This window comes from Seriola dumerili, unplaced genomic scaffold (assembly GCF_002260705.1).
Source record: "Seriola dumerili isolate Sdu_G_001 unplaced genomic scaffold, Sdu_1.0 BDQW01000322.1, whole genome shotgun sequence".
Classification (NCBI taxonomy): Eukaryota; Metazoa; Chordata; class Actinopteri; order Carangiformes; family Carangidae; genus Seriola; species Seriola dumerili.
Window position 1 is genome coordinate 2,070,666 of NW_019174577.1, and position 25,590 is coordinate 2,096,255.

A 25,590-nucleotide genomic window follows, 5' to 3' on the forward strand; every position below is an offset into this window, starting at 1 on the left:
TGCAGTTCAAAATACAGACACATCACCTTCCCCAAATCCTCAGGTAAAAGTGGTAAACTCTGTGCTTATTTTGAGGCTTCTGTGTGGAATCTGTGCGACAGGTTTGAGGGTTCAGAGCGACAGGCAGCGTGCTTTTGGTGAATAGTAACCATGCGATCAAAGGTGAAAGAAGGCCTGACTGGTTTCACTTCCTCCTGTGTGACATTACTGGTTGATGACAATAACGCTAAGAGCAAAAGTAGGGCACAGGGCAGCAGCATACCTAATATGTCATGCATATCTCATGTGTATGTTGTCACTGTTGGCAGTTTTTTTTTTTTTTTTTTTTTTTTTTTTAAAAAAGGGTTTTTTTTTTTTTTTTTTTTTTTTTTCTAAGATAGTGACTTTTAGCTTGTTTTATTGAATTTGGCAATCTAATCCAAGTACACTCCTGCTCCCAATGTACTTTAACATTCAAACATAGTAGTGTAATCTACTTCCACTTTTACTTCCACTTCCACTTCCATTTATGATACTGTCTTTATATATTGTGCAAAATACAACATTAGCGTTTCCACTAAAACCTCCAACACCAATCATGACTGGAACATATCAAAAATTATATTTTTGTAGTCTTACAATGTAAAGGTTTTTGTCACGTGTACATTTTTTTTTTACCAGTATGGAAGAAGAAGAAGACACATTGTGTTCTCCTCACAGATCACTCACTGATAACCCTAAAGACAAATGCAGTAGCACCATAACACATCATTCATAAGCACAGTCATGGTGACCCCAAGTGGACATGCTGGATAACTGCAAATCAGAATTTTTTTTTTTGTTCTTCTTATTGAACCCAAACACACACACACACACACATACACACACGCACAGGTTTAATCTGTGGGTATCGATTAAGTCTGGCGTGAATGCATCTTTATCTTCTCTAACCTTAATCAATGATCCAACAACACATCTTGAACTCAGCAAAGTGTGAGATATGGGCTCAGACTCCTTCCAGTTTAACAATAATAAACATCTTGTATATTGTGATAAAAGGTCAAGGAAGCAATTCAGATTTAATGTAGATCTTACTGCTGTCCCAGGGATGAACCCAAAATTGTGAATCTCACCACCTCAGCTCAAATAGTAACTTGAATGCCAAAACGTCATCAAAATGTCATGAATCTTGTTCTAGTTGTCTGTCCAGTTGTCTGTACCGCTGGCTTTTCCAGTGGTTGCTCCTAAATTAAGAAACAGTTATATATCAATCATAACTGTTGCATCCACACAGCCAAATGTCTACATCTGCATTTTTAAAAACAATAATCACATCATTAAGCTCAACCTGTGAGATCCTACTGCAGCAAGCATGAACATTACAACTTGAAAACTTGCTATCAGTTTATCTCATCCTTTGTGCGACAGTTTTATCCCTCCCATACTGGAGGGAATCATGTCACAAAGAGTCTAGCCATCTTCTTTTTGCAGGTTGTGTTTCATTACACAGTAGAGAAACAGACACCCTCTGCATTTTAGTGGCACCCATTCACCTTCAAGACAATGGGAACAGTCATGTCAGCTATCACTCAGCCCCTCAAGAGCACAGGGAAATGGACTATTTCAGACAAACAAGCCCCTGTTTGTTGAATGCAGATTCTTGTCAATGTTTTGAAAAGCATTTTTTGGTGAATAGCTCTTTCTCTATTTAAGGGTAAGCTCTGAGTTCAACTACAATATCTTTAAAAGGCCAAGAATTTAAATTATATGTTATTGAGACTTGACAAAAAAAGGAGCAACATGGACTGCCAAACATCCAGAAATATTTGTGGGATCATTCTGCTCCTTCTGTCCTATATGTGGCTCAAAAGGAGGGGTTGTTTTCTCAGGACCTTTACCAGAGGGCCGGGCTCTGCCTGCAGGACAAGAAGAAAGAGCAAAAAAAAAAAAAAAAAAAAAGGAAAAGGGGGAGGGCTGAGTAGGGGTTTGGAAAGACCTTTTCCAGCCCTTCTTCTCTTTCAATTTATAGGTCCTCTATACACACACCCACATACAGACACACACAGACGCACACACAGATGTAGACACCAACAGCAGGGCCCAGTAGACAAAGTCAGGATGTGACATCACCAACAGGAAGAGAAGCCAAACAACTTTTTCTCTCTTTACTGTGTTGTCTCTGCTGCCGAGTGAAGTTGGAGCCTCTCGGTCTGTTAGTGGCCGGCAGGGAGGGAGAAGATCCAGAGGAGGCGAGAGGGGGGCAGAGCAGCTGGAGCTAACCTCCACAGGGAGTTTAAAGTCAAGAGTTCCGACGCCCAAATCCTCCCTGAACTTCCCACGACTTTCCACCCTGTCCCAGACCCTCCGCTGTAGGATTTCAGCCAGGTACGGTGCAGACAGCTTTTTCCATTCAATAATCTCTTGTTTTTAATATCCCTCTGTCTCCTCCCTTGTGTCTGGTTTCTGCAACCTGCAGTGTTTTATGTGTAGACGCAATGGTTTTCTTTTTGCTTTTTGCTTTTTGCTTTTTGCTTTTTGCTTTTTGCGTCAGGACTTTTATTAGTTTGCAGTGTCAGAAAAACAAACTATAAAAACCATGGAAGTATGCAGGGAGGGCTGCCAACCTCAGTACGTGATCAGACATACTTCAGACATGCTGAGGCTGTTCAGGCATGCAGAGAGACGTAAAGTGATCAAAATAAAGGCCACTCGGTCTCAGGTGCTGTATATAATTCACCATTGTCTTCAGTAACTAAGAGTATTCAGATTTAATGTTTGGCTGAAACTGTATCTCCCTAAATCCGAGGAGTGAATGAAGCACTAAAACTTTGAGCCGTCCTCACAAGCCCTTTTGTTATGGACTCATTTAGAGCTATCTCATGACCACGTATTCATGCTCCCCCAGTGGTGAGTTTTGCGCTGAGATCAGGCTGACTGTGAAAGCTGGTGGAAAGTAAAAGTACCCTTCTCATATATCAAATGCTGTCTGCAGTTTAAATCCCCACCATTTACTCAAATGAACTCACAGAGTGAGGAGAAACCAGCAAAACTATGAGCTCAACAGACACGTGAGGGGTCTGAGTCTTCTGAAATTAGTCACTCAGTCAACTATAAGTTCACAACAAACAGCCGTATCAGTGTTTGGCCTACACTGTAAGTACAGATGAAAATACAGAGACAGAAACTTCTGCTAATTTGAGTCACAGAGAAGCAAACGCAGGAAATGTTAAGACCGGCAGTTCAAAAAGAGACTCAGGACACAAATGCGGATATTGTATCATGTTGCAACCACAGTCACTTGAATGTGATTGCAGTGTCAAAATCTCTGGAGGCAACATATGCTTTAATCCTCCAAAGTACTGAATGGAAACAGGCAAGTCAATGGAGAGTTGCCAGTGTAACAAAATGAAAAGAAACCCTTCTAATTTTATGACATACCTATTTATTGAAACTGTGCACCGTATTTTTCTATAATAACCTACTCAGTTAGTATTCAAATGCTAACATTCATGTTTTATTATCATAACAATGAAGGCATTGGGTCACATAATCACTCAGTGAGGTCCCACCCCTAATCAGTGTGTATTATCTGCCAGATGGTTTATAGCCTTCAGTAATCTATTGGTTGTGTGTCATATCCCAAGACTCATTTCCCGAGGGAGGAACTGACAGTCTGTTTTCCATTAGTTTTCATGTTAAGTGTCAAGTGTATTTCTTTCATAGCATCTACTTTCATACCCCCCAGTGTTCTGAATGAGTGTCAAAGCGCTGTATCTGAGCAATAAGACTGTTGGACTGACATTTTCTCCCACTGTGCTTCTATAATCCTGTTTCATCCTTAGTGAGTCACAGCATGCCATTCATTTTCTCAATTATGCTTGAATCTAGTGGCCTGATTTTTGCCACAACTTACTGAAACTGTTGCTATTTTTATCACTGGGTGCTACTGAAAATCTTGTGATACGGTCAGTGTAGTCATGCAGAGCAGTGGATGCAATAATGGCACATTTGAGATGAACTCACTGGTTTGTTTTGTAGTGGGAGAATACAGACTTTGACCCGCATGAGTTATTTTAATGACCTAGTTCTTGAAATGTTTGACTTGTGAATTTTGATGACAGTTTGATTTGGTCATATAGCCTAGAGGTAGTTTTTTTTTTTTCATTTCTGCCTAAAGTAGTGAATTGACAGGAAAAGAATAAGCTGACTTCTCTTGTTCTGTTTCACAGGGACGTCCCGCCATCTGAAAACAAGAGCTCCCTGCAATCTTTGCACAACAGACGCTGACCCCTGCGTGGCCTGATTTCAGAGCTGAAACCAGCCTGGTTCCCTCTCTCAGGAAGGTCACACGCTATCATACTCAAAACTAATTATTATTCTGGAGAGCTCATTCTCCCCTTATCTCAGGGGAAACGACCAAGTCAATGGCGTTGTGTCTTGGACAAGTGTTCAGCAAAGACAGAACATTCAGGCCAAGGAAACGCTTTGAGCCAGGCACCCAGCGATTTGAACTCTATAAGAAGGCCCAGGCCTCGCTCAAGTCCGGCTTGGACCTGAGGAAAGTGGTTCAGCTACCAGAGGGAGAGAATATCAATGACTGGATTGCTGTTCATGTGGTGGATTTCTTTAACAGGATCAACCTGATCTATGGCACGGTGAGCGAGTACTGCACCGAGCGCACGTGTCCCATCATGTCCGGGGGGCTGAGGTACGAGTACAGGTGGCAGGACGGTGACGACTACAAGAAACCCACCAAGCTGCCAGCTCTCAAGTACATGAACCTGCTGATGGACTGGATAGAGTCGCTCATCAATAATGAGGACATCTTCCCCACCAGAATAGGTGTGTGTGAGGTGTCAACAAATGAAGGCGTCAGGCCATTATTGAATGTGTAACCTAATACATGATTGAGTTCTGCCTGCACTGATGTTGTGCTGCATCAGTGCTGAAGAGCTGCACTGCTCTCCTTCATCAAGATCGCTAATGGGATAATGAAGTTCAAGCAGAGGTTAATTAAACAATAAGGTTGACATTTAGAGGAGAATGAACGGGTGACTGTGGTGTTACTTTATCTCAACACCAGATTTGAACACAATCAACACTTATTAGAGGTGAGAATTTCCTCCATCCATGTCTCAGAGGAGGCATATGTGTTTGAACCATTTCGACCAAGCCTTTCTCTTTGGATTTAGACACAGACATGCAGGTAATTTAAAATAGAATTTTTTTCCATAGGTGTGAACAGGTTTATTAGCTATTTGTCCAGGGTGTTTCCCTGCTGTTTGCCCAATATGTGCACAATCCTCCCATGGCCCTGAGCAGGAGTAAATAGAAAATGGAGTAAGCACAGGACGTGTAACAATATGCTCTTGTACAGTGGTTCTTAAACTTTTTTGTCTGGCACACCCCCAGAAATACAACTCATTAATATGCCTCCTTCCATAGATGGGATAGCTTCAAGGAATTGTTTGATAGTTTATCACCTCTGAGAAAACACACCAATTCATGTAAGACAAATGGCGATGTTTAGGCTTGGCCAATTTTACATTTGTATTACTACCACTCGAAGAGGCAAAAATTAGACGATGATTCTATTACTTTTAGCTATTAATTTGAACTTTCTGATAGCTTGCTCATTACTTTTCACGTCATTGATTATTGTGACAATAAATATGCTAAAGATCAGGTTCTCATTAATTTGTAATTCTATTTGGGTGTTCATTTTCATAACTTCAGTTCTGCTAAATAAGATGACCTTCCACCTCCATCTGTTCTTCAACACAAAACATTTTGACTGATTTCTTGACTGAGTTCTTGTGCATCAGAAACATGTGTTTTTAACATTATTGACTTTTAGCTTTTCTCTCTCTCATTTTTATCAACGCAGCACCTGATTGTTCTTGAAATTACGTATTCTCCCTTGTTGTCCGTGCAAATCAGATTTTTTTTAAATACACTAACTCAATGATTGATGCTGTTGAGGAGAAATTCTATTACTTACAGAATACTACATCTGCTCAAATGATGGGTTTCAATTAGAAAAAAAGGATAAAAAAAAATTCTCACATCTTATCAAAAGAATTCTCAGGTGGAGGTATTTTCCTTTCTGTAACACTTATCTCTCTTCTTCGCTCTAGGTGTACCTTTCCCCAAAAACTTCCAGCAAGTGTGCAAGAAGATCCTGAGCCGTCTCTTCAGAGTCTTCGTGCATGTTTACATCCATCACTTTGACAGCATCTGCAGTATGGGTGCAGAGGCCCACATCAATACCTGCTACAAGCACTACTACTACTTCATCTCAGAGTTCAACCTCATTGATCACTCTGAACTGGAGCCCCTGGTGAGATGATGGTGTGACCTCAGATGTGTCAGGGTAAAGTGAGAGGGAGCAAGAGAAGGAGGATCAGATAGATGTTTTCTAATAGGAGAGTTGTCGGTATCACTCTCATGACTGTCAGTCTAGCAGAAAATATCACCCATCCTGTCGTGTATAACCCAGCATGCTCGATGAGGCTGAATTTCATCGTTATGTCAGTGTGTTTTCCCTGCAAGTGCACGTGCGGCCCAGGGAAATTTGTGTGTCTCCTCAAGCTGCATGTGCTACGTCATCGCTCAGTCTTACTATGAACATACAACACATGAACTGTGTTCTCCCTAAAATAATAATAAGTTTGCACCTCACCAGTTTTCTATCATGAAAGAAACTCGTAACTGCTTTGTAGAAATTTTTACGGTTTGAAGCAATAGCCCACATAAAAGACGTTTGCTGACTTTGTGCAGTCATAATGAGACAGAGTTTGTATAGTTGTTGCTTTTTTCCAACAAAGGGACCATCATCACATATGAGCTAATGGAGAATGGAGCTCCATGCATCAATAAAAGGCTTCAGTGGTCACAATTATGTTGCTTGGGCTGTGTAATTCCCCCTGCAAAGTGAAATAGGGATGAGAAATTTACGTCAACACACCACAGAAAAGATAAATCTTGTAAACAGACCCTGTTTTTATTGTCCCATTATAGTTGGTCCTATAGGAATAATAGCTTTCTTTCTTACAAAAAGAAATGATGTTCGTCATTTTGAAATTGTACATTGCACTGCATAACTATCATTCATTTCCTCATACAATAAGAAGTGTTAAACATGTCTTTTGTTTTCTTCACCTACAGAAAGAGATGACGGAGAAGATATGCAATTAAACAAAACCACATGGACAAAGGAGTTTACATTTTGAAGTTACCTGAGCCCCGTGAGAAAACACCAGCTTCAAAACACTCAAAACAAAGAACAATTTTACATAAAGTTGCATGAGTGGTTTTCTAAGCATAACTGGGAAGGTCCAATTACGTACCACACTTCTTCAGGTGGTGGCGCTGTACCTTCACACATGTTTTTACTTAAAGTCATTATGGTGCTGTGATGCCATCATTATAGGACTTTGTATTGCTTTATAATAATACATCTCCTGTACTTATCCTTTTTCTTTACTCCTGCATGTATGTCTGACCTTTATATATGTTTTGATATCCAGTGTTGAGTCTTATTTTGATGAATGAAAGTTTGTATTTTATTTGATGTTTTTCTATTTCAAAATTTTTGAAAGACAGAAAAGTTCAGTCGAAAAATGACTAATGACCACGTTTTTTTTCTAATTGAATGCACCTCACCATACAAAATATACACAAACACTGTCATTTCTCTATTTTAATAATGATGTAAACACTGTGTAACAGAGCTAACAGAAAACAGCATATTAACAGTATGAATACCAATGGCAGGTCATATATAGGCCTACATCTTTATTATATATTTGCTTTTAAGGTTTGATCTGCTAGACAGGCTGCAATTTAAACAGTTCCAGGCCAAAGACAGATTTCACCACATAAATGTAGTTTATACATAAATGTAAAATGTTTAACCAAAAAAATACAAATGATGAAATATTGTAGGTATGTGGCGTGAGCCGCACTTCCCCTAGCCAGTACTGATCTGCCAAAACCCTGAGCTCTGACACAAATGTGTAAATAACCGGTCTTGATCATGCACAAAAAATCCCCTCTACGTGGAGTGGGGTGTGGCAGGGAGCAAAGCCAAGTGAAGTAGAAGCGGTAGCCTCATTCTGGACCAATAGGAAAAGGATACATGTATAAAGGGGAGGAGCAAATGTCTGTTTATGTGTTTTCCCGCCCTGTGCGTCACCGGCTGTCTGACTGATGGATCTCAGCTAGCAATGGATGCTTACATCAGCTGGCAGAGGCTTTGACAGACGGGACCTGGCTGGTTTGGACACAGAGTCCAGGTTAGAAGGCTTTTCTTTATTGCATCTATATATTTTTTAACGCTACCTGACCGGTGTCTAAATACAAACTTGCGAATGGAAGTTAAACCGTACAATAGCTAACAGCAGCAGCCAGCTAAAGGCTCTTGCTAGCTAGCTTTGGCTAACGACAATAACAACTTCGGATCGTTCTGTTAACGCTCACTGTAGCTTTTCTAACAGCCTTCTTATAGGTCAATCTTCTATATATTGTTCCCTCTTGATGTTGGTGCCCACATTTTTGTAACAACAGTGCTTATGTTAAGTAACGACGTGGCTATTTTTAGCTGCTGTCTTGGTTGGTTGTAGTTAACCACCGACATTAACACTAAGCTAACCATATAACGTCAGTATCACTTTGAGCTGTCATAACGCTAGATAGTATAGTTACATAAACAGCAATCCAGTGCATTCCCTTACCGTAGCATAACATCTGGCAGGAGGCTTACTAACTTAACAGACAGAACTTGAAGCTTCTGTCACAGCAGTAACCGCAACCAAACCGAAATAAATTGTGACACTAGAGAGTAAAAGAAAGAGGAAATCTCTTGTAGAAATAGTTTTATTGTACATGTCAAGTCACCTCCTGGAGATTGATGGACCTGTGTGGCTTTCATGAATGAATATTTATGTGTCTGCTGACGCAGTTTGTTCCAGACTAGCTGAATATTTGTGATGTACTTTCTCAGTTGGCAGATATGGTGAGGCACAGCGTGATGGCGGAGTTGCAAGCCTTCCAGCACTCTCTCCAGGTAGGAGTTGAACTGTTATTATTGGTGATTTCAAAACCTCTAACTTCCTGAAACATGTTTCATTAGATAAACATCAAGCTGCCAGAAAGTGGCGCACACACTGTGAAGGTTATCTACACTGAAACAGAAGTTTCATCACTCTACATGAGTCATGTACTGTGACTGGTTGTGTGAATGCTTCTGGCAATATCCAGGGAGAGATAAGGCCTGTCGAGGTGTTTCCTGTATTCTCAACAGGCCCCTGTTTTGGCAGGTTGCCAAAGGGGAAGATGGTCAATAAGGTTATAATAGTAGTTATATGATCATTTGTTTACGGTGGTATAATTTTTGCAAAACTATGATTGATCAGTTTTATGTGTTATCTTGCTGGAGAACTTACTCTTTCACTTTTACACTGAAAACAAAGTGGCAGAATTATGTAGTCCTTCTCGAGCTTACTCTACCATACCACCACCTGATCTCTCTGACTGCACTTTCCCTCCCTCTGTGCCCCTCGGCCTGCGTCTGTTACAGGGTAACTCCCTGGCTTTTGGCCAAGTAGGGCAGAGCTACGGGGGGACTCAGGAGAACGGTATCTCCACAGAGGACAGACAGCACCTTTCCCAAGGCCCATCAGGTACAATAGCTTTATTATTCAGAACAGCCTATTACAGTGGCAAAGTCTGTGCTGTTTAAGCTAATTTTCTTCCATATGGATTCCTCTGTTTTACAGCAGATTTTGAGAAAAGCCAGCCAGTGAACATCCCAGATGCAGCTAAAAGAAAGAAGAAGAAAAGAACAAGGGCAACAGACAGCTCCACAGGCACTTTTGATGGTATTGATTTGAATATTATGAGACACATATGGACAAAATAGAAAATGTTAAATTTTTAAATGCATACATCTGTTACACCACTATATTTACTTCTTTTCCAGACCTCTACAAGCTGACAGATGAGGTGCTTGGTCAGGGAGCATATGCTAAGGTTCAAGGATGCATAAGCCTGCAGAATGGGCAGGAGTTTGCTGTGAAGGTGAGTGAGGATATTTTGTAGTCTTTAGTCATTTAAATGTAATTTATACAGTATAGATTGGCTGAGGATGAAAGTTTGTTTACAGTTAAACTAAAACATTAAACATAATTAACATAATGAATAACAAAAAAATACAAGTTTAACAGTGTGAAATCAAAATGTTTTTTTTTTTTACTCAGGCAACTAATAGCGTTCTGTCTGTTTTGGTTTACAAAGATCATAGAAAAAAGTGCAGGACACAGCCGCAGCAGAGTCTTTCGAGAAGTGGAGACACTCTACCAGTGTCAAGGAAACAAGTGAGTGCATTTATTTAATTTAGAAATTAAAAAAATACAAAAAAACAACACAATGAAATGGATTCTAATCAGCTGGAAATATCTTGTTCTAGGAATATTTTGGAATTGATCCAGTTCTTTGAAGACAGCTCATGCTTTTATTTGGTATTTGAAAAGCTGCGTGGAGGTTAGTATAAATGATTATCTCACCAATTATAGTGTCTTCGTACGTATAGCTGTTTCAGATGACTCATCAGTGATTCTCTTGTCTTCCTTCAGGCTCCATTCTCACACACATTCAGAACCGAAAGCACTTTGATGAGCTGGAGGCCAGTAAGGTGGTCAGGGACATTGCCCAAGCACTTGACTTCTTACACACTAAAGGTTGGTCAACATCCCAACAGCTATCCTACCAAAGTCAAAACAGAAAATCTGTGGATTTTTCCTTTTCATTTCATCATGATGACAATGTGTTTTTCTCCAGGCATTGCCCATAGAGACCTTAAGCTGGAGAACATTCTTTGTGAATACACTGATCGGGTAAGTGGCCATTAAAGGACAGGAAGCTTTCAGAAGGACACTGGTTACTCCTAAAGCTGTAGAGTATAACATTATGAAAATGTTTTTCCTATATCTTTCTTCTCAGGTGTCACCAGTGAAGATCTGTGATTTTGACTTGGGAAGTGGAGTGAAGCTCAGCAGTGCCTGTACACCCATAACGACTCCAGAGCTCACCACACCGGTAACAGTCTACTTTTGAATTCATTGCATACACACGAACAGAATCAGTATGATGGATAACAGTTACTTTACTCCTTTTAATTTTTGCCCTCTCTTAGTGTGGCTCAGCTGAGTACATGGCTCCAGAAGTAGTGGAGGTGTTCACTGATGAAGCCTCCTTCTATGACAAGCGCTGTGACCTTTGGAGCCTTGGGGTCATTCTGTACATCCTGCTGAGCGGAAGCCCCCCCTTCATAGGCCACTGTGGCACCGACTGCGGCTGGGATCGGGGAGAAACCTGCAGAACCTGCCAGGTATGCTTGCCCAATCAGTCTCTGAAGTCAGTCACTGTCGTTATCTCTTTACACAGCCATAAGTGTTTACTTCCCACGGTGTTCACAGAACAAAGGTACAGTATGCAACAAGCCTTGACATGTGTTGTAAAAACCTCTCTTAAGCCCCTTTTTCCACTGGTCAAAAAATCAGCTAAGACTCGCTAACATCAGGCTTTTGTCGGCAATGAAAAACAGTCGGCATTCACACCTGGGTCAAATGACTTTGCAGTAGACGCGGGTATTTATTGGCTCTGGCTCTGATCAGCATTGATGTAAACACAGCACCCGAGTGAACCTGCTCATTTTCGACCCTTTTCCTGCTGTGGTGTCTTTCAGAGCACAGACTCTGTAAACACGCATGTCACCTGCCCAGCATGGTGCTGTTAAACCAGTAACACTACAGCTACACTGCACTCAGGGATGAAAGAGTGAGCTGCAGCCGCAAAATAAGTTTTGAAAACACACAATAACCGGCTGAAGCGTCTCACACAGAGGCTTTGACGCTGATACAGGAGCAACAACCCAGGGATGAGACGTGACAGATCCGTTTTAGCAGTTTGTTCAGCGACTGGTAGTTAACTTTTTCTCCCCTGCGTCTATGTGTGTGCTTTGTAAGTGCATGTGATGACATCGCTCCTTACAGTTGTTTGTGTCCTTAGTCCAAACAGGAAGACAAACTCTCTTAACTTATACTACATGGTATTAGTTCTTTCTTTCATTACTAGGATTACTACTTGCTCACTTTGGTACTTAAGACTCAGCTCTTTGATGGGTGTGTTCACATCCGGAGCTGTCACCAGCAAATTTCCTCCAAAAACACTGAGTGATGTATGCTTCATTTTTTAAATGGCATTCACCTATAGGCAGACTAACATTAGACCACATTTTTGTGTGGAGAGTGTCTCCTCTGTTTCACCACAAATAAATTAGAAAAGCACTGACAGCTGAGCAGTTTCACAGGATACTGTGTAATCCTCTCTCCTCAGAGTAACCTGTTTGAGAGCATCCAGCAGGGCAAATATGAGTTTCCAGACAAGGACTGGGCTCACATCACAGCGGGGGCCAAGGATCTCATATCCAAGCTGTTGGTTCGGGATGCCACCCTGCGCCTCAGTGCTGCTCAGGTCCTCAAGCACCCCTGGGTGCAGGGGGTGGGTATCGTTACATCTGTGCACTAGAATAACTGATTTGTTCTTGGTACTTTAATCATGTCTAATACAAGACCACAGTAATTCTTCCAGTGTTATTTCTATTTTATTTCAACGTGTGATTTCAGGTAAATTACTCCCTTTCTTTTTTTTATTACAGAATGCTCCAGAGAGAGGTCTTCCAACTCCTCATGTCCTACAGAGGTATGACTGAGAGTTTAGAAAGTCAAGTCAAAAGTATTATGAAGTTAATGAGGTGCTTCAAACAAAATTAGAGAATGTTGAGATAAGTAAATTCAGATTACAGCAAAAGCGCATTTTGGTATTGTGCCCTGGCGCCCCTGTGGCAAACTTGGAAATGAGACAGAATACATTATCATACATTATAGGTTGGGGTGTTAGAGGTTGTGACAGTCATGGCCAATCACATTCACTTCTTTCATCCCCTTTAAACATGGGGTCTCCCCATCATGACGCACGGACAGTTTTTGAAACCTAAAGAGAGAGTTTGCAGAGTTTGAAATATGAATTCACCTATGAATTCATTTTGAACATGATGATCCTATGGTCATCCTTCCTTGCGTAATGGTGTGCGATTTTTATTTGTCATCACAATGATTTATAACCATCTGCCCTGCATCTAGTACCACTACATGAACATAGAATTAAAAAATGCAGTGTAGTTTTCTTGTTGCATTTCTTAATTTCTGAAATAATCTTGATAGTTTCACTTAGTTCAATTTGTTCATACATATAAAAAAAAATCTGACAATCTGAGGAAGCTTGCCTGCTTAATCTGCATATTGTGACATGAACATGGTCCTGGGAATGGTCCACAAAAAATGTAGGATTATTAACAGGCACACACCTATTACATAACTTGACCATCAGCCCCACCATCTTTTTTCATTTTGTTTATAGACATAAAACCCATATGGTTAATTTTAATGTATCGGTGGTAGCGCCCATGTTCATCAAATAAAAAACGAATTTGTAAAATCTACTTATCAATACATAGTTGGAGGCTACAATTATAAACTGAAAGTGTCTGCTCCATGCTGCAGCAGAGCGGAGTGATAAGAGGAGAGCTGAATGACAAGACAATGGTGGAGCATTTGTTGTCAAAGTGAAAAGCAAATGCACCAATTTGACAATATACCGGATTTAAGCCCAATGTCAAAGGAGAGCGTTAACGAGAAAATCTGCAACGAACAGCGAGTCACCAAGATGCTAAACTGTTGAGGTCGTGCTGACACGAAAATAGAACTCCATGTGGTTGGTTGGTCAACTTTGTCTCAAATCCTCCTCTGTCTCCTCTGTTCTTTCAGGAACAGCAGCACCAAAGACCTGACCCAGTTTGCAGCAGAAGCCATTGCCTTTAACCGGCAGCTATCCCAGCACGACGAGCAGCAGGAAGACGTCGCAGTGGTCGTTTGCTCCATGAGGCTCTCTCCTCCTTCCAACTCCAGACTGGCTCGTAGACGGGCGCAGTCCAATGCCCTGCGCACCAGGGACTTTGCACCCGCTTCAGACGACCTTGCAGCCTGAAGGACCAGTACAAGCCCCCTTCGTCATGTTCTCTGGCTGATTTTAACCTCTACCTGCCCCTTCTGTGTGAGTGTGTGTGAGTGTGTGTGTGTTTTGTTTTGACAGGGAGCCTTGTAGGATACAGACACATGTCATCAGAAGTGACTAACTGTTCCTGGTGTTAAAGCTCTTTCCCATGGCCAGTAATCTTATCACGTAGACAAGAGTTCGAGCACCAAAGGGACATTTTATCCTCGGCTACCACCTTTTAATTGAAAACGTAGTTGAAACTCCTGAGATTTGTCCAGGAGTCATTTTAAGCTGCCTCAGTTTTAAACAAGGACTTTTTCATTTGTGAATAGCTTTGGGTTTTAGAAATTCACACGTAGTGTATGTATGATCACCCCAAAACAGCAGAAACCGCTCTTAATGCCAGCAATTTATATTCCAATATCTAGTCAGTACATATCATAATCACAGCATTACCTAGGTCCAGCGCAGTAATGCAGCTGTTGCTGTCCTAATGCAATATTATGTAATTCTAATAGCTTTTATTTTTCTTGTTGTCCAACTGTGAATTAATTGATATTTTATTTAAATGCTTATTGCTTCTCAGTCACTGGAGGAAAGGGATGATCTGTCTTTAATTTTTTAAGCATGTATGTGTATGTGATTGGATGTGTGTGGATGTAGTTGTTTAGATGATAAAAATGGATGACAGTTAGAGGAGACTAGGGCTTTTTTTTTCCATTTTACCTGCATATTTAAGTCTTGTCTTGTCTGGTGTTTTAAAGAGCATAGACAGCTTAGAGAACGTGCAGGAATCTGAATGGATATATAATGCAGTTAGAGAATACACTCTGATCAAACTGTTTATTTCTTTTCATTTCTAGCATTCTTAGCAACACAAGCTACCTGTAGCACAGATGTACTTTAAAATAAGTCACTTATTTATTTTAAAGGGAAAATATTGAATCATAAATTCACATTGTTGAACCAAACTGATGGTCCAACAATGTGAATTTGACACCTGCAGTAGAGATTTATATTTAAAGAGGCTTTAACGACTTTTTATCCTCATTAGAGTCCACAACATTACCTCAGGCTTTTTTTTTTTTGCACCACGTTTTGTACTGTTAAAAAAAAAAAAAAGAAAGAAAGAAAAGAAAGAAACACCACCCCAAAAAGACTTGCTTTAGTTGCTAATTAGGTGTCTTATTAATTTGATATCACTGAGTGTTTTCAGTCAGAATGAAATGTGAGAATTTGAATTGTTTCAGGTGGTATGTACAGTAGGTGAAGAGACTGAGAGCGGTTTTGTGAATTGTTGATGTTACGCGATAGTGAAATTGACAGAGGATTCCATACTGGGGTTGAAGGGATTTATTTTTATACAAGTATTTGTATATTGTTCAGTTTTGTATTTTGGTTCTGTGACTGTGCCTATTGAAAGAATGATGGACTAACTAAGCTAAAACTTCTCTTTGATTTTCTTAGGTCCATCAATTTGCTGATTTTTATCCTTTTTTTTATATAAAAGAAATAGTTTTACTTTTTTTTTAATTTGTTTTATTCTTTGAGGACCCAGTCTGTGTTTGAATGGGGGTCACAGTGACAGTCTATCACTTCTATTAACCCTAACTGTTAATTTTATGTGTTGCCCTCTAAACAACATGTCCCCTGATTTCACACTGTTGCCATGGACACCCCATCCCTATAGCAACTAAGGGACTTCATAGGCTGGCAGGAACTGACAGATTTGCTCAGAGCGAATACACCCATTAGGAAACAACCACTCTCTATGGTAAAGCCCCCTCACTCCCATTAGAAATCATAAAAGCTGTTTGTTTCCCCACATCAACTTGTAATGTCATGAAATGAGAATCAGTGATTTGTATGCAATTATGGAGTCCCATTGAAATGTGTCTCTTATGGGGTCTTATGCATAGAGCGCTCAGTCCAGAGCGTATTTTCACTGGTATGCTGTGTTCTCAATAAAAAGATCCTTTACACCTTCTCTTGTCTGAACTGTGTGATGCAACGTAATTAGTTCATTTGTTACTGATACACTGCAAGATCTCATTCAGGAGTAAATGTGGTTTAGTTGTGCAGTTTTCAGTCGGTGAAGGTCGTTATGTACTGTATGATGACGGAGAGGATGGTGAGGGCACAGGAAGGGGGTGTGATTAACCTGCCCACACACTGACCTGATAACATCGCTCTGACAGAGGCTGTGTCCTCGTTGCTTTAAAAGCAGAGGACTGGAGGAGTATGTGTACATGGCATCTGGCTGCTGATAACCTGAATGCTTTAAAGAGAGGCCTAGATGGTATAACAATAATACTTTTATTATAATTTTAATGGTGGCTTAAAGTAAAAATAAAACAAGAAGCAGAAGTGAAATTGACTCATCCTGGATCCTCCTTGCCGATTTCTCAGATCATCCCCCGTGTGTCACATGTTGATGACAAAACTTAAACCACTTCACTGGCCGGTTTGATTGGACCGGTGGTTTCAAACAGCTCTATAGCGCCTCTAGTGGCTCATCTTCATTACAACATGTGGTGTGTGAGCAGCGGCAGTTTCACTCTACTATTCACCTGCTGGAGGGAGAGAGACCACCTCCAACTCCTGCCACTCCGGCACGACGTGACGGACGGGGGAGAGACGGCGAAACACTTGACTGAATTATGCGTCTGAGCTAATGTAAGTGACACTGAGAGCACATCGTCATAATGTCGCGGCAGAGTCGTTTCCAGGTTTCCCGTGCGAGTCTGGAAGCAGGAAAATGTGATTTTAGAGTCGCTTCTGTTTTGCTTCATAATGAGAGTGTTATCACGAGGAATAGTGCTTGCATTATGTGTTCTGCCTTTGCTGTAAATTTGTAGAGGAAATGAATTTATCCATGTTTTTATCTTTTAAAAAAATCATATAAATTACTTTTGAATTAAATGTTTCCAGAGTTATTTCCTCCTCTTTAGCTACTTCACCTCCATCCCTCTCTCTCAGGTGATGAGTTCAGTGATCAGCAGGTCATCTGTTCTCCAGCTTCTCTGGGTCTCACAGAGCTCTCCATGAGACATGGTGCTACCTGAAAAAACCTCCAGACCTTCTGCTCAGAAGAAGGTCCCCAAGCAGCGCGCTCTGTGGCACCAGAGCCTGCCCTCCCCGGCCCTGTGCTGCGCCTGCGGCCTGTGCATCATGCTGGCTGGCATTAACATCACCCTGGTGGGAGCGTTCGCCTTTGGCACCTTCATCCCTACTGGCAACCCTCCAATCATCATAGGTCCTCTTCTCCTATTGATTGCCCTGGCTTTCTTCACAGCCTGCTGTGTGGTCAGCAGGAGACCCCCGGCCCACATGGCCCGCAAGGCTAAAGGGGGTGAGAAGTGGGGGCTGATGCGGATGGGGACAGCAGCGTTTGAGATGGAGACGAGTGAGCACACGCTGCAGGACACTACGGCTGTTCAGCTCAGCCCCACCAGCTCCCGCAACTCCTCTCACAAGTCCAGCTCCAGCCATGGGGGCGACGCTCCGCCTGCCTGCCAGGATGGAGCCAGGGAGCTGCCCATGTCAGAGATGTGTGACACAGGTGATAACCCCACCTTGACCTCTGACAGCAAGGACAACACTCATGCAGAGATGCTGCCTGCTCACAAGACTTCCTCTACGTAGCTTGGCTGTCCCCTTGCTGTTTGAGTGTCTGGAGTGTTTTGCGGTTTACTAGATGGAAGTGTCTCGTATGATTGACAGGACTGATTGGCATTTTCAAATATAAGGCTGCAAATAAAATATCCTGATGAAAGGCCAGCAGACTAAGTCTGTTGTCTGTATTGTGCAAAACCCGCCTGAGGGTAACTTATTCAGTGTGTTGTTGAATGCTTATTGCTCATCCCCAGGATGTATATTAATTTGCCAGGAACAGAAACAGGAACCGGAGATGATACCTTAATCCAAGTGCCTGTTTGTGTGCTTCTTGTTGTATAAAACATCCAGTTAAGGCCGATTATCCTGCATTCATGTCGTATGGATCAACTGTGGTTAGTGCTTGTCACTGTATGTGGTGGGAAAGAAGATGAGTGTGTCCTGCCAAGCTTCTTCTCTGAGTCATGAAACTGCTCCTTTGACAGAAGTGCTATTATTTATTTATTTTCTTTTTAATGCTTGCATCAGCCGCAGTGAGTGAGCGTGTGTAACTTTGAGCTGTGTTAAGATGGATATTCAGGAACAAATTAGTGTTATACCTTCAGTGAATTTGTTTGTCATGTTGTAGTGCCATGATTATAAGATTAAGACAGATGTTAATACATGCTTGGGACGTCTATACATTTTATAAATAACGCTGAAATTTTGCTTGATTGTAGGTTACTGTCTGTGGTGTGGATCTATTGAAAAAAAAAAAAACTCTGATTGACTGATCCTTTGTGTATCATCCATAAAAACAAAGCCATAAAAGACACAACTGTACACACAGTGGCGGCTGAAAAACGAAGGTGTGCAGGTTGTGAAGATAACTCATCCGTTATCTGAGAAGAGCCAGCGGCGGCAGTGCAAACAGCTCCTCCCTAACATGTTGCCCATCACTTGGCATCGGACCCAACAGCTGCTGGCAAAGGCGACCGTCCTGTTTACTCATCATTGTACATCTGCCGTCCACAAACACAGCAAGACACACAGTGTGATCAGATCCCCGCACACAACTCAACCACTGGAAAAGATAACAGAACAGCCGCCGCCTGCTGTTGTAACACTCTTTTTTTTTGTGTGTGTGTGTGGATCAAGCTTTATGAATAGCAGGCGGCGTGGGTGTCTGTAGTTACCCAGTGAGGCAGAAGTACAACCGCTTGTGTTTCTATAAAGAGGATGACATGTCTTGGCAACCTGTAGTCATTTTACTAAACTAGTAATGAGGTCATGTTGCTCTGATTGTGTGCAGGATGGCTCAGTGAAATTGATTTAGAGCAGAGTTGCTTTAACTGTGAGCAGGTAACTGAGCAGATTTTATACCACAATAAGCTCACACTGTTTTCCTTCCTGCTCTCCTTCTCTCCTTTTTTTCTTTTTTTCCCCATTATTAACTCCCACTTTGAGTGTAAATTTCACTTAAAGATATATGAAGGATTTCACCTCTCATTGGTGATACATATTCACCCAAAGGAACCAACCTGTCATTATCTTTAGTCTTTCTTGCATCAAATGATACAATTTACACACCGACAATGCTTCATATAATAACTAAGTGTGATATTTTTTTTTAGGTTATTGTCAGAAGGAAAAACAAGTCCAATAATAATGACACATTTGCAAAACATCTGTTCATTTCATTAATTCAGGATTTCAGTGTTTACATATAACAGACATGACAGTGTCAGCGATAGAGTTCATAATTGATGACATTTTACTTAATTAAATGATCTCAATACTTCCTCCACAACTGCACCTCTGCAGAGAAAATTCTTTAAGTCAAATATGAAATATTAGAGAAAGTATCTCAGGGTTTTCCAGGCAAAAAGAAAACTTCCCATGCACAATAACGAAAAGGCACCTGTGAAAATGGATTATGATGGAAAGCAGAACAGGTCATTGCAGACCAAACTGAGGTGCTGACCCCTGTCCCTGCCTGTTCCCCGGTGCATGCAGACTCTCTGTGGGGAATCCTTTCTCTGCACCAACACCAACAGACACGCTGCTGTGACAATGACCCAGCAGGTTTGTGCTCACCACAACACAACCAAAAGAAAAGATAACAGAGGCTATCTTTGTCAGTGAAGTGGGTAAGTTCACCATTTTTCGGCAGATTGAGCGTTATGAACGGGTTCACATAAATGTCTGTATCCAGCGAGTCAAAAAAATTAATCGGCACAGGCTATGTCTTGGAAACATGAATAGATTTTACCATAACAGTAACAAAGTCATGATGCACTGAGCAATGTCAGAGGAAATCCAATTAATGATAATGTTGCTCTTCAGATTACCAACAGCGAATACTGTCTTTCATAATTGATAAAAACATAAAATTGCTGTAATTTGCAAAGAAATCTTTATCTCGCTCTAACCCACTCATTAAAGTAATGATTGGTAAATGTAATAATGTTGATAGTGAGGCTGAAGAACGTTCGTGATCACATAAGTGTCAGTGGGAGCTGAATGGGAGCTGGCTGAGACTGTTACTTTTACGCAAATAGCTCCCATTGGAGAGAGGTGTTCAGTGTGGGTACAATGAACTAGAATCACATGCAATAGTTCAATAAATGATTATTTGTATAGCTTCTTCCTGTGACTTCAAAGACAAAATTATCCCAAAAGAATTCAGCTCCATTGACAGATGGACCCCAACACTCAGTCTTATGACTCCACCTTGTGGAGAGAAGACAGGAGGCCTCGTTAGAGCAACATGACTGATGAAGGAATCCTCTAAAAGCAATCACTCCTCCTGCAGCCTGCTGCTTCAGAAGAAGAAACCAATTAAAACCAAGACAAAAATGTTGCTACTTTACTCTTGTATCATCCCTTAGTTTCTTCTCATTTTGAGTATTTGCACTGATTATAAACCATTTTTGCAACAGTTTTCTTTTAGCTGACCTATAATCACTACTGACACGGCAGGAAAGTTGACTCAACTTTACTCTGCTCTCTTAGCAGGACATGTGCACAGAGCACACACACCTGTCACATTCACACCTGTTCCCCTGCAAACAATGGCAGGTGAAATTATATAATAAACCCAATTAAGCAATATTAATCAATATAATAAACTCAAATAATATTGCACCACTTAATATACAACACAAATTAATATGGTAGACTATAATTAAAATAATCCAAATGTGTACAACAATTAAGGTTACACTATCAAAAAGTCAATTTATCAGTTTATTTAAACAACAGGACAAGATGATGCGTTTCAGAGTTTCCAACACTGCATTTTAGTCACTAGAGGGCAGTGTCGCCATTCACACCGTCTTTCTGAGCTAGCGGAAGACGCTCGTGCTCATTTTCGAGGCAAGTAAAGTAAATTTAGCGGGTTTGTTTTGATTGAGTCTTTTTGCGTTGATGGGACGTTGATTTAGACTGCGTTGATTTCAGCTAACTGCAGTTACCGTTTACCGTCGACTTTACAATGTGTTTCATTGTGACTTCACTCGGCCGCCCGGTCTCCACTCTGCGGGAAGAGTCTGGCACTAGAAGGTTTTATCTACTGAAGAGGTAAATTGTCTCTGCGCTCACCTCAAAGCACATACAAGATGATGTTGTGCCGTCACCACTAGTTTGACCAGTACGCAGATTAAACAGGTGTGATGTGAAAACTTGAAACATCCTGCGCACAAACACTGAGAATTGACTTTTCAGTGACATCTTCCATCCAGTAATTCAACTTTGAAATAAAGAAAAAAAAGGTGTACATATTCATAAATTGTGGATTTTTTTTATTGAGGGAGATGGAGGAATTAGAAATTAGAATTATTAAGTGAATGAAAAACGAACAAACATCAGACACAAAATATCATTAAAGGGAAGTATTTCTTTCGTCTGGATGAATCTCTTTAAAAAAAAAAAGAAAAAAAAAGAAAAGCCTATTGTGGTTGATCACTATTAACTTACATGTCTTAATTGGAATATTTTAATGAAACAAATAAAAAGCATTTACAAATAAATATGTAAAATGGAATTAAATTCTCATCATTACTGATCAGCACCATAATTTATGTTTAAGTTACCTGCTTTATCAGCAAGTTTCTTGATGTTCATGTTTCTAAACTCTTTAAAGCAGAGTAAGTTTAATTTATTCCCTTATTTTTTTGTTGGTTGGATGAGTCACAATTTATACTCTCTCCCATCCAAAGTGAACAGCGCTCGTTAGAGGCCGTGCCCAGCTGCGCTTCACCGTCCTTGGGCCTCCTCCTGCCTGAAGCTCATTGCATATCCGAGGGATGCGGGCAGGAACCACAGCCAGGTCATCTCTGAACCTCCGCTTGAAAAACACATTTCCCACAGGTAATACACCACATTCCCAGATAACTAGAAGATAGAACAATAGCAAGGTTATGGTGTCTTTCACCTCGTCTGTGAACATAATCATCACCGAGGTGAGTGACCCCTTGTGTTTCACACACACTGAACTTCCTATGCGCAGGCTCGGCACGTGTACCGTTTGCTCCTGCGTCTTGTAGAAGCCATTTGTCTTTCCATCCCTCCTCAGTTGTTGGGTAGAACAGGCATTTAATATCCCACCTCCTGAAATGAAGTGCCATTAATTTTATCCTTCTTTTCAGTTTGCAAAGTGTCCCTCCAAAACAGCAGCCGGCTCGATCTAATTCCTAATGACTGTTGTGAGTGCTGACTCGGCTATTGTAAAACAAATGATATCTGTGTCCTGTTGGAATAATCCTAATCTATTTCAATGGAAGGGGCCGTATTAAAATGACAAAAGGGGGAGGATATTTCCATTTTATGATAAATGTGCAAATGTCCAACAAAGCTGAATCAGACACCATATTTTAATGGCCTGATTGCTCGTTCATTTCTCGCCTCATTCTCTAGCAGCCTTGCTCCCTCCTTTTTAATGCGGAGCTGGTCATATTTTGTCCCAGATTAGTATAGACGCCGGCTGACAGTTGCCTCTGCTCAAGGTATTTAGCAGACATAATTCATTCATAGATCTAGAAGTGCTCCTATTTGTCATCCCCATTTTTTATGCTCAGTCTCTCCACCGTCGCTCATTCCTCTGGGTGGTGGTGGTGGTGTGCGTGTGTGCGTGTGTCCGCGTGTGTGTGTGTGTGTGTGTGTATGTGTATGTGTCAGGGGAGATGAGGGCCCGGGCAGTTTTCAGCTGATGCATTAGCTGGCATATGCAAGCAATGAATTATCAAGGAGGAAAAGGAGTCAATTATCCACTCCTAAAGAGGGGCCGGGCCTGTGTGGCCTAGGGGCCCCTTTCCATATTTACCAAATCATTTCACAAAAAGGTACGTTGGGAGACCTGGGGAGGAGACAGTGAGCAGACTACACGCGCACACACACGCACACGCACACACGCACACACGCGCACACATTCATTTTTGACCCTTCTCCGAGCTCAACTTTGCACCTTCTCATCGCTTTCCCTCCTGCACATGCTCAGTGCAGCCTCCTCGGTTAACAAGGACGGGCGGTGACGTTTTGGATCCTTTTGGTAATAATCCATTTTATACACACCAACTCCTCAAACTGATTTCGGCTGAGCCCGAATAGCCACGCCATGACCGTCAGCCATTTTGCCATGTCCCAATTCTCTCCCCTGACTCCCCTCGAATCAAAATGGGGCCCTGATTGACTGTGCCGCTCTGACTAATAGAGTGGATATGGTAAATGAAATACCCGGCACTTTCATTCCAAAGTCTCTTACCCCCTGTGTCCCCAGTCACTTTGCCATGACATATTTTCAGAGATTGAGCGTTCTATCCTGTTTTTGATGAGGACAGGCTCAGACGAGGTGCACGCGGCGGTGACGGTGATGCCTCAGAGCAGCCGGGACCCTCGGACATGGACGGCCGAGCTGACGGGGCCTCTGGTGACTGACGGGGCTGACACTTAGGGAAATGAGGTCATTAGACAGCATTATGAGTGGGCTGATAGCTCGGTAATGGGTTTTAACTTTGGAATTTAACACAGAAGCCCATCGGGGATGGGTTTGATGTGCAGGCAGACAGGTGGGTTCCTCCAGAATAAAGAAGGCAACTCTCACGGGCATCAGGGGGGGAACGGGCTTGTTTAAGGCAGGGGGAAAAAAGGGACGAGGAAAAGGAGAGAACGGTGGAAAGAGGATGGGAGACGTTCTAAAAATAAAGCACATCAGACGGTGATCCTCTTTTAACACGAGGAAAATCAAGAACAGCAGATGAGTGACTTCTGTTTTTGGTCCTGCCCTTCACTTTGGGCTCGCTGAAAGAAGTTTGCTCTCTTTGGTTTTGACTGTTTGACTGAAGAATAGTCTCCTCCGTCCAGATGATTGTTCCTCCAAACTGTTTTAATCTGTTATGGCTCAAACGCAGAAAGTACCGATTCCTAAAACAATGAACATTTTCACATCCTTTGTTGTGTTTTGGAAGGTTTATAATTTTGCACGCTGTATGCACACAGCTTCCAAGCTGCCTTGAGTCTTAAGAAAGGGCGTCTAAATTTAGCGCATAACGATAAACTCTTAAGTTATAAGACATAGGCTAATGCGTAAGGGTGTTAAAACCAGTGGGATAGTTTAGTGGAGATTAAGGGACGTATCAAAGACTTGTGTAAAGCTCCATCAAGAGCTGTGCGGTTGTTTGGTGGGCATCTGCACATGCTTTTTTTTTTTTTTAAAAAGAAGGGGGGCAGGAGCGGCTCACAGAGCTTTGGCAGCCAGTGAGTGACTGATAATGTCTCAACATCACTCCCATTACTCCTTTTGGCTGTGCTGTGAAAACGAATGGTCCACTTTACTGCTGCCGTGGACCTGGCGAGTTCCGTTCAGGAGGAAGATTTAGGGGGGCATTATGGTCGTCCAGCGGAGGGCAGGACAACTCACAGGAGAGGATGAAATGGATGAGGTGGGGTAGAACGATGGCAGCAGTTTCATTCATTCCCCTGACTTGGTTTGGGGAGGGATGAATCACGCTCGGCCTCTGTGAGAGGGTTATGGAGGGAAAAAGAAGGTCAGGTTTCTATGGCAGGATTTTTCAGTGGAGCAGATGAGGAGGGTTGGCAATACAAATCAAGTCAAGAAGCCTCACAATGTGTTTCGGCACCGTGTCCTGCAGGCATCTCTTTCACGGCCCTCCGGAGAGTACACACCCAATTCAACCTCATCAGAACAGTCCGACTGGTCAAGAAGTGATTTCTGGTTTATTAGAAGTAGACTGTGTAGAGTGTGTGTGTGTGTGTGTGTGTGTGTGTGTGCGCGCGCGTGTGTGTGTGCGTGTGTGTGTGTACTAGTGGCAATCCCATTTCTGTTCATGTCGAAAGTGTTAAGTATCTTTCACGAACCGCCACTGCTTTAATCAGCATCTGTCAGGGAATTCATTATGCCACTTTCATTGGCTCAAGTGAACATAAAGCCTTTCTTCAGAGTTGTGAAAAAGCCTGAAAAATAACAGCCCCTTTCATTACCAGAGGTGTGGATGATCGCTGCAGCGGGTTTAAGTGACAGGTAAATTGCAGGTTAAGTGGAGAACACAGTCTTTTAACAAGAGACTCCAGGCTCCTGCAAATCCTCCTTAGTCTTTAATCTGAATACAAAAGGCAGGGGCGGGGGGATTAAATCTGACCCCTCAATGTTCTGTTTGTTCCAGATTCCACTCGAGGGCCTGCTGTAGCCAGCAGAAGAGTCCCAGGTTTGCATTTCCCTTTGTGCCATGTGGCGGCATTTAAAAACAACACCGTCCACAATGCTGTCTCTTCACTGGCTAACTTGCCCAGGACAAAGGAGGGCCTGGAGTCACCGGCTTCTCCTCTCACATCCGCACTTATCAAGCTTTAGCGTAAGATGTAGTTTGAATTCTCTTAAAAGCGACT

At 41.8% G+C, this 25,590-nt stretch overlaps 2 protein-coding genes across 3 annotated transcripts; both read left to right on the forward strand.

The window, feature by feature from the left end:
• The first annotated feature begins 2,055 nt into the window (after positions 1 to 2,055).
• mob3c (MOB kinase activator 3C) lies at positions 2,056 to 7,547 on the forward strand. Its single transcript, XM_022759516.1, has 4 exons — positions 2,056 to 2,364; positions 4,209 to 4,821; positions 6,117 to 6,319; positions 7,147 to 7,547. The coding sequence occupies exons 2-4, from the start codon at positions 4,404 to 4,406 to the stop codon at positions 7,174 to 7,176; spliced, it is 651 nt and encodes a 216-aa protein (XP_022615237.1). The 5' UTR covers positions 2,056 to 2,364; positions 4,209 to 4,403; the 3' UTR covers positions 7,177 to 7,547.
• Positions 7,548 to 8,179: 632 nt separating this feature from the next.
• mknk1 (MAP kinase interacting serine/threonine kinase 1) lies at positions 8,180 to 16,081 on the forward strand. Of its 2 annotated transcripts, none has more exons than XM_022759562.1 (14): positions 8,180 to 8,276; positions 8,984 to 9,046; positions 9,560 to 9,662; positions 9,759 to 9,860; positions 9,962 to 10,059; positions 10,276 to 10,355; positions 10,448 to 10,521; positions 10,614 to 10,718; positions 10,819 to 10,874; positions 10,981 to 11,076; positions 11,174 to 11,368; positions 12,376 to 12,540; positions 12,698 to 12,741; positions 13,866 to 16,081. In XM_022759562.1, exons 2-14 carry the CDS (start codon positions 8,993 to 8,995, stop codon positions 14,083 to 14,085), a joined length of 1,392 nt encoding a protein of 463 aa, XP_022615283.1. In that variant the 5' UTR covers positions 8,180 to 8,276; positions 8,984 to 8,992; the 3' UTR covers positions 14,086 to 16,081. The 2 variants fall into 2 exon arrangements, with proteins under 2 accessions (XP_022615283.1, XP_022615284.1); XM_022759563.1 differs by having other exon boundaries at positions 9,762 to 9,860.
• Positions 16,082 to 25,590: the final 9,509 nt, after the last annotated feature.

Excerpts from the sequence above, each read along its gene's own strand:
- mob3c (XM_022759516.1), top strand. The coding sequence starts at position 4,404 with ATGGCGTTGTGTCTTGGACAAGTGTTCAGCAAAGACAGAACATTCAGG. Across the intron at positions 4,822-6,116 it reads CATCTTCCCCACCAGAATAG|GTGTACCTTTCCCCAAAAAC; the intron begins GTGTGTGTGAGG and ends TCTTCGCTCTAG. Across the intron at positions 6,320-7,146 it reads ACTCTGAACTGGAGCCCCTG|AAAGAGATGACGGAGAAGAT; the intron begins GTGAGATGATGG and ends CTTCACCTACAG.
- mknk1 (XM_022759562.1), top strand. The coding sequence starts at position 8,993 with ATGGTGAGGCACAGCGTGATGGCGGAGTTGCAAGCCTTCCAGCACTCT. Across the intron at positions 10,060-10,275 it reads GGCAGGAGTTTGCTGTGAAG|ATCATAGAAAAAAGTGCAGG; the intron begins GTGAGTGAGGAT and ends TGGTTTACAAAG. Across the intron at positions 10,875-10,980 it reads TTTGTGAATACACTGATCGG|GTGTCACCAGTGAAGATCTG; the intron begins GTAAGTGGCCAT and ends CTTTCTTCTCAG.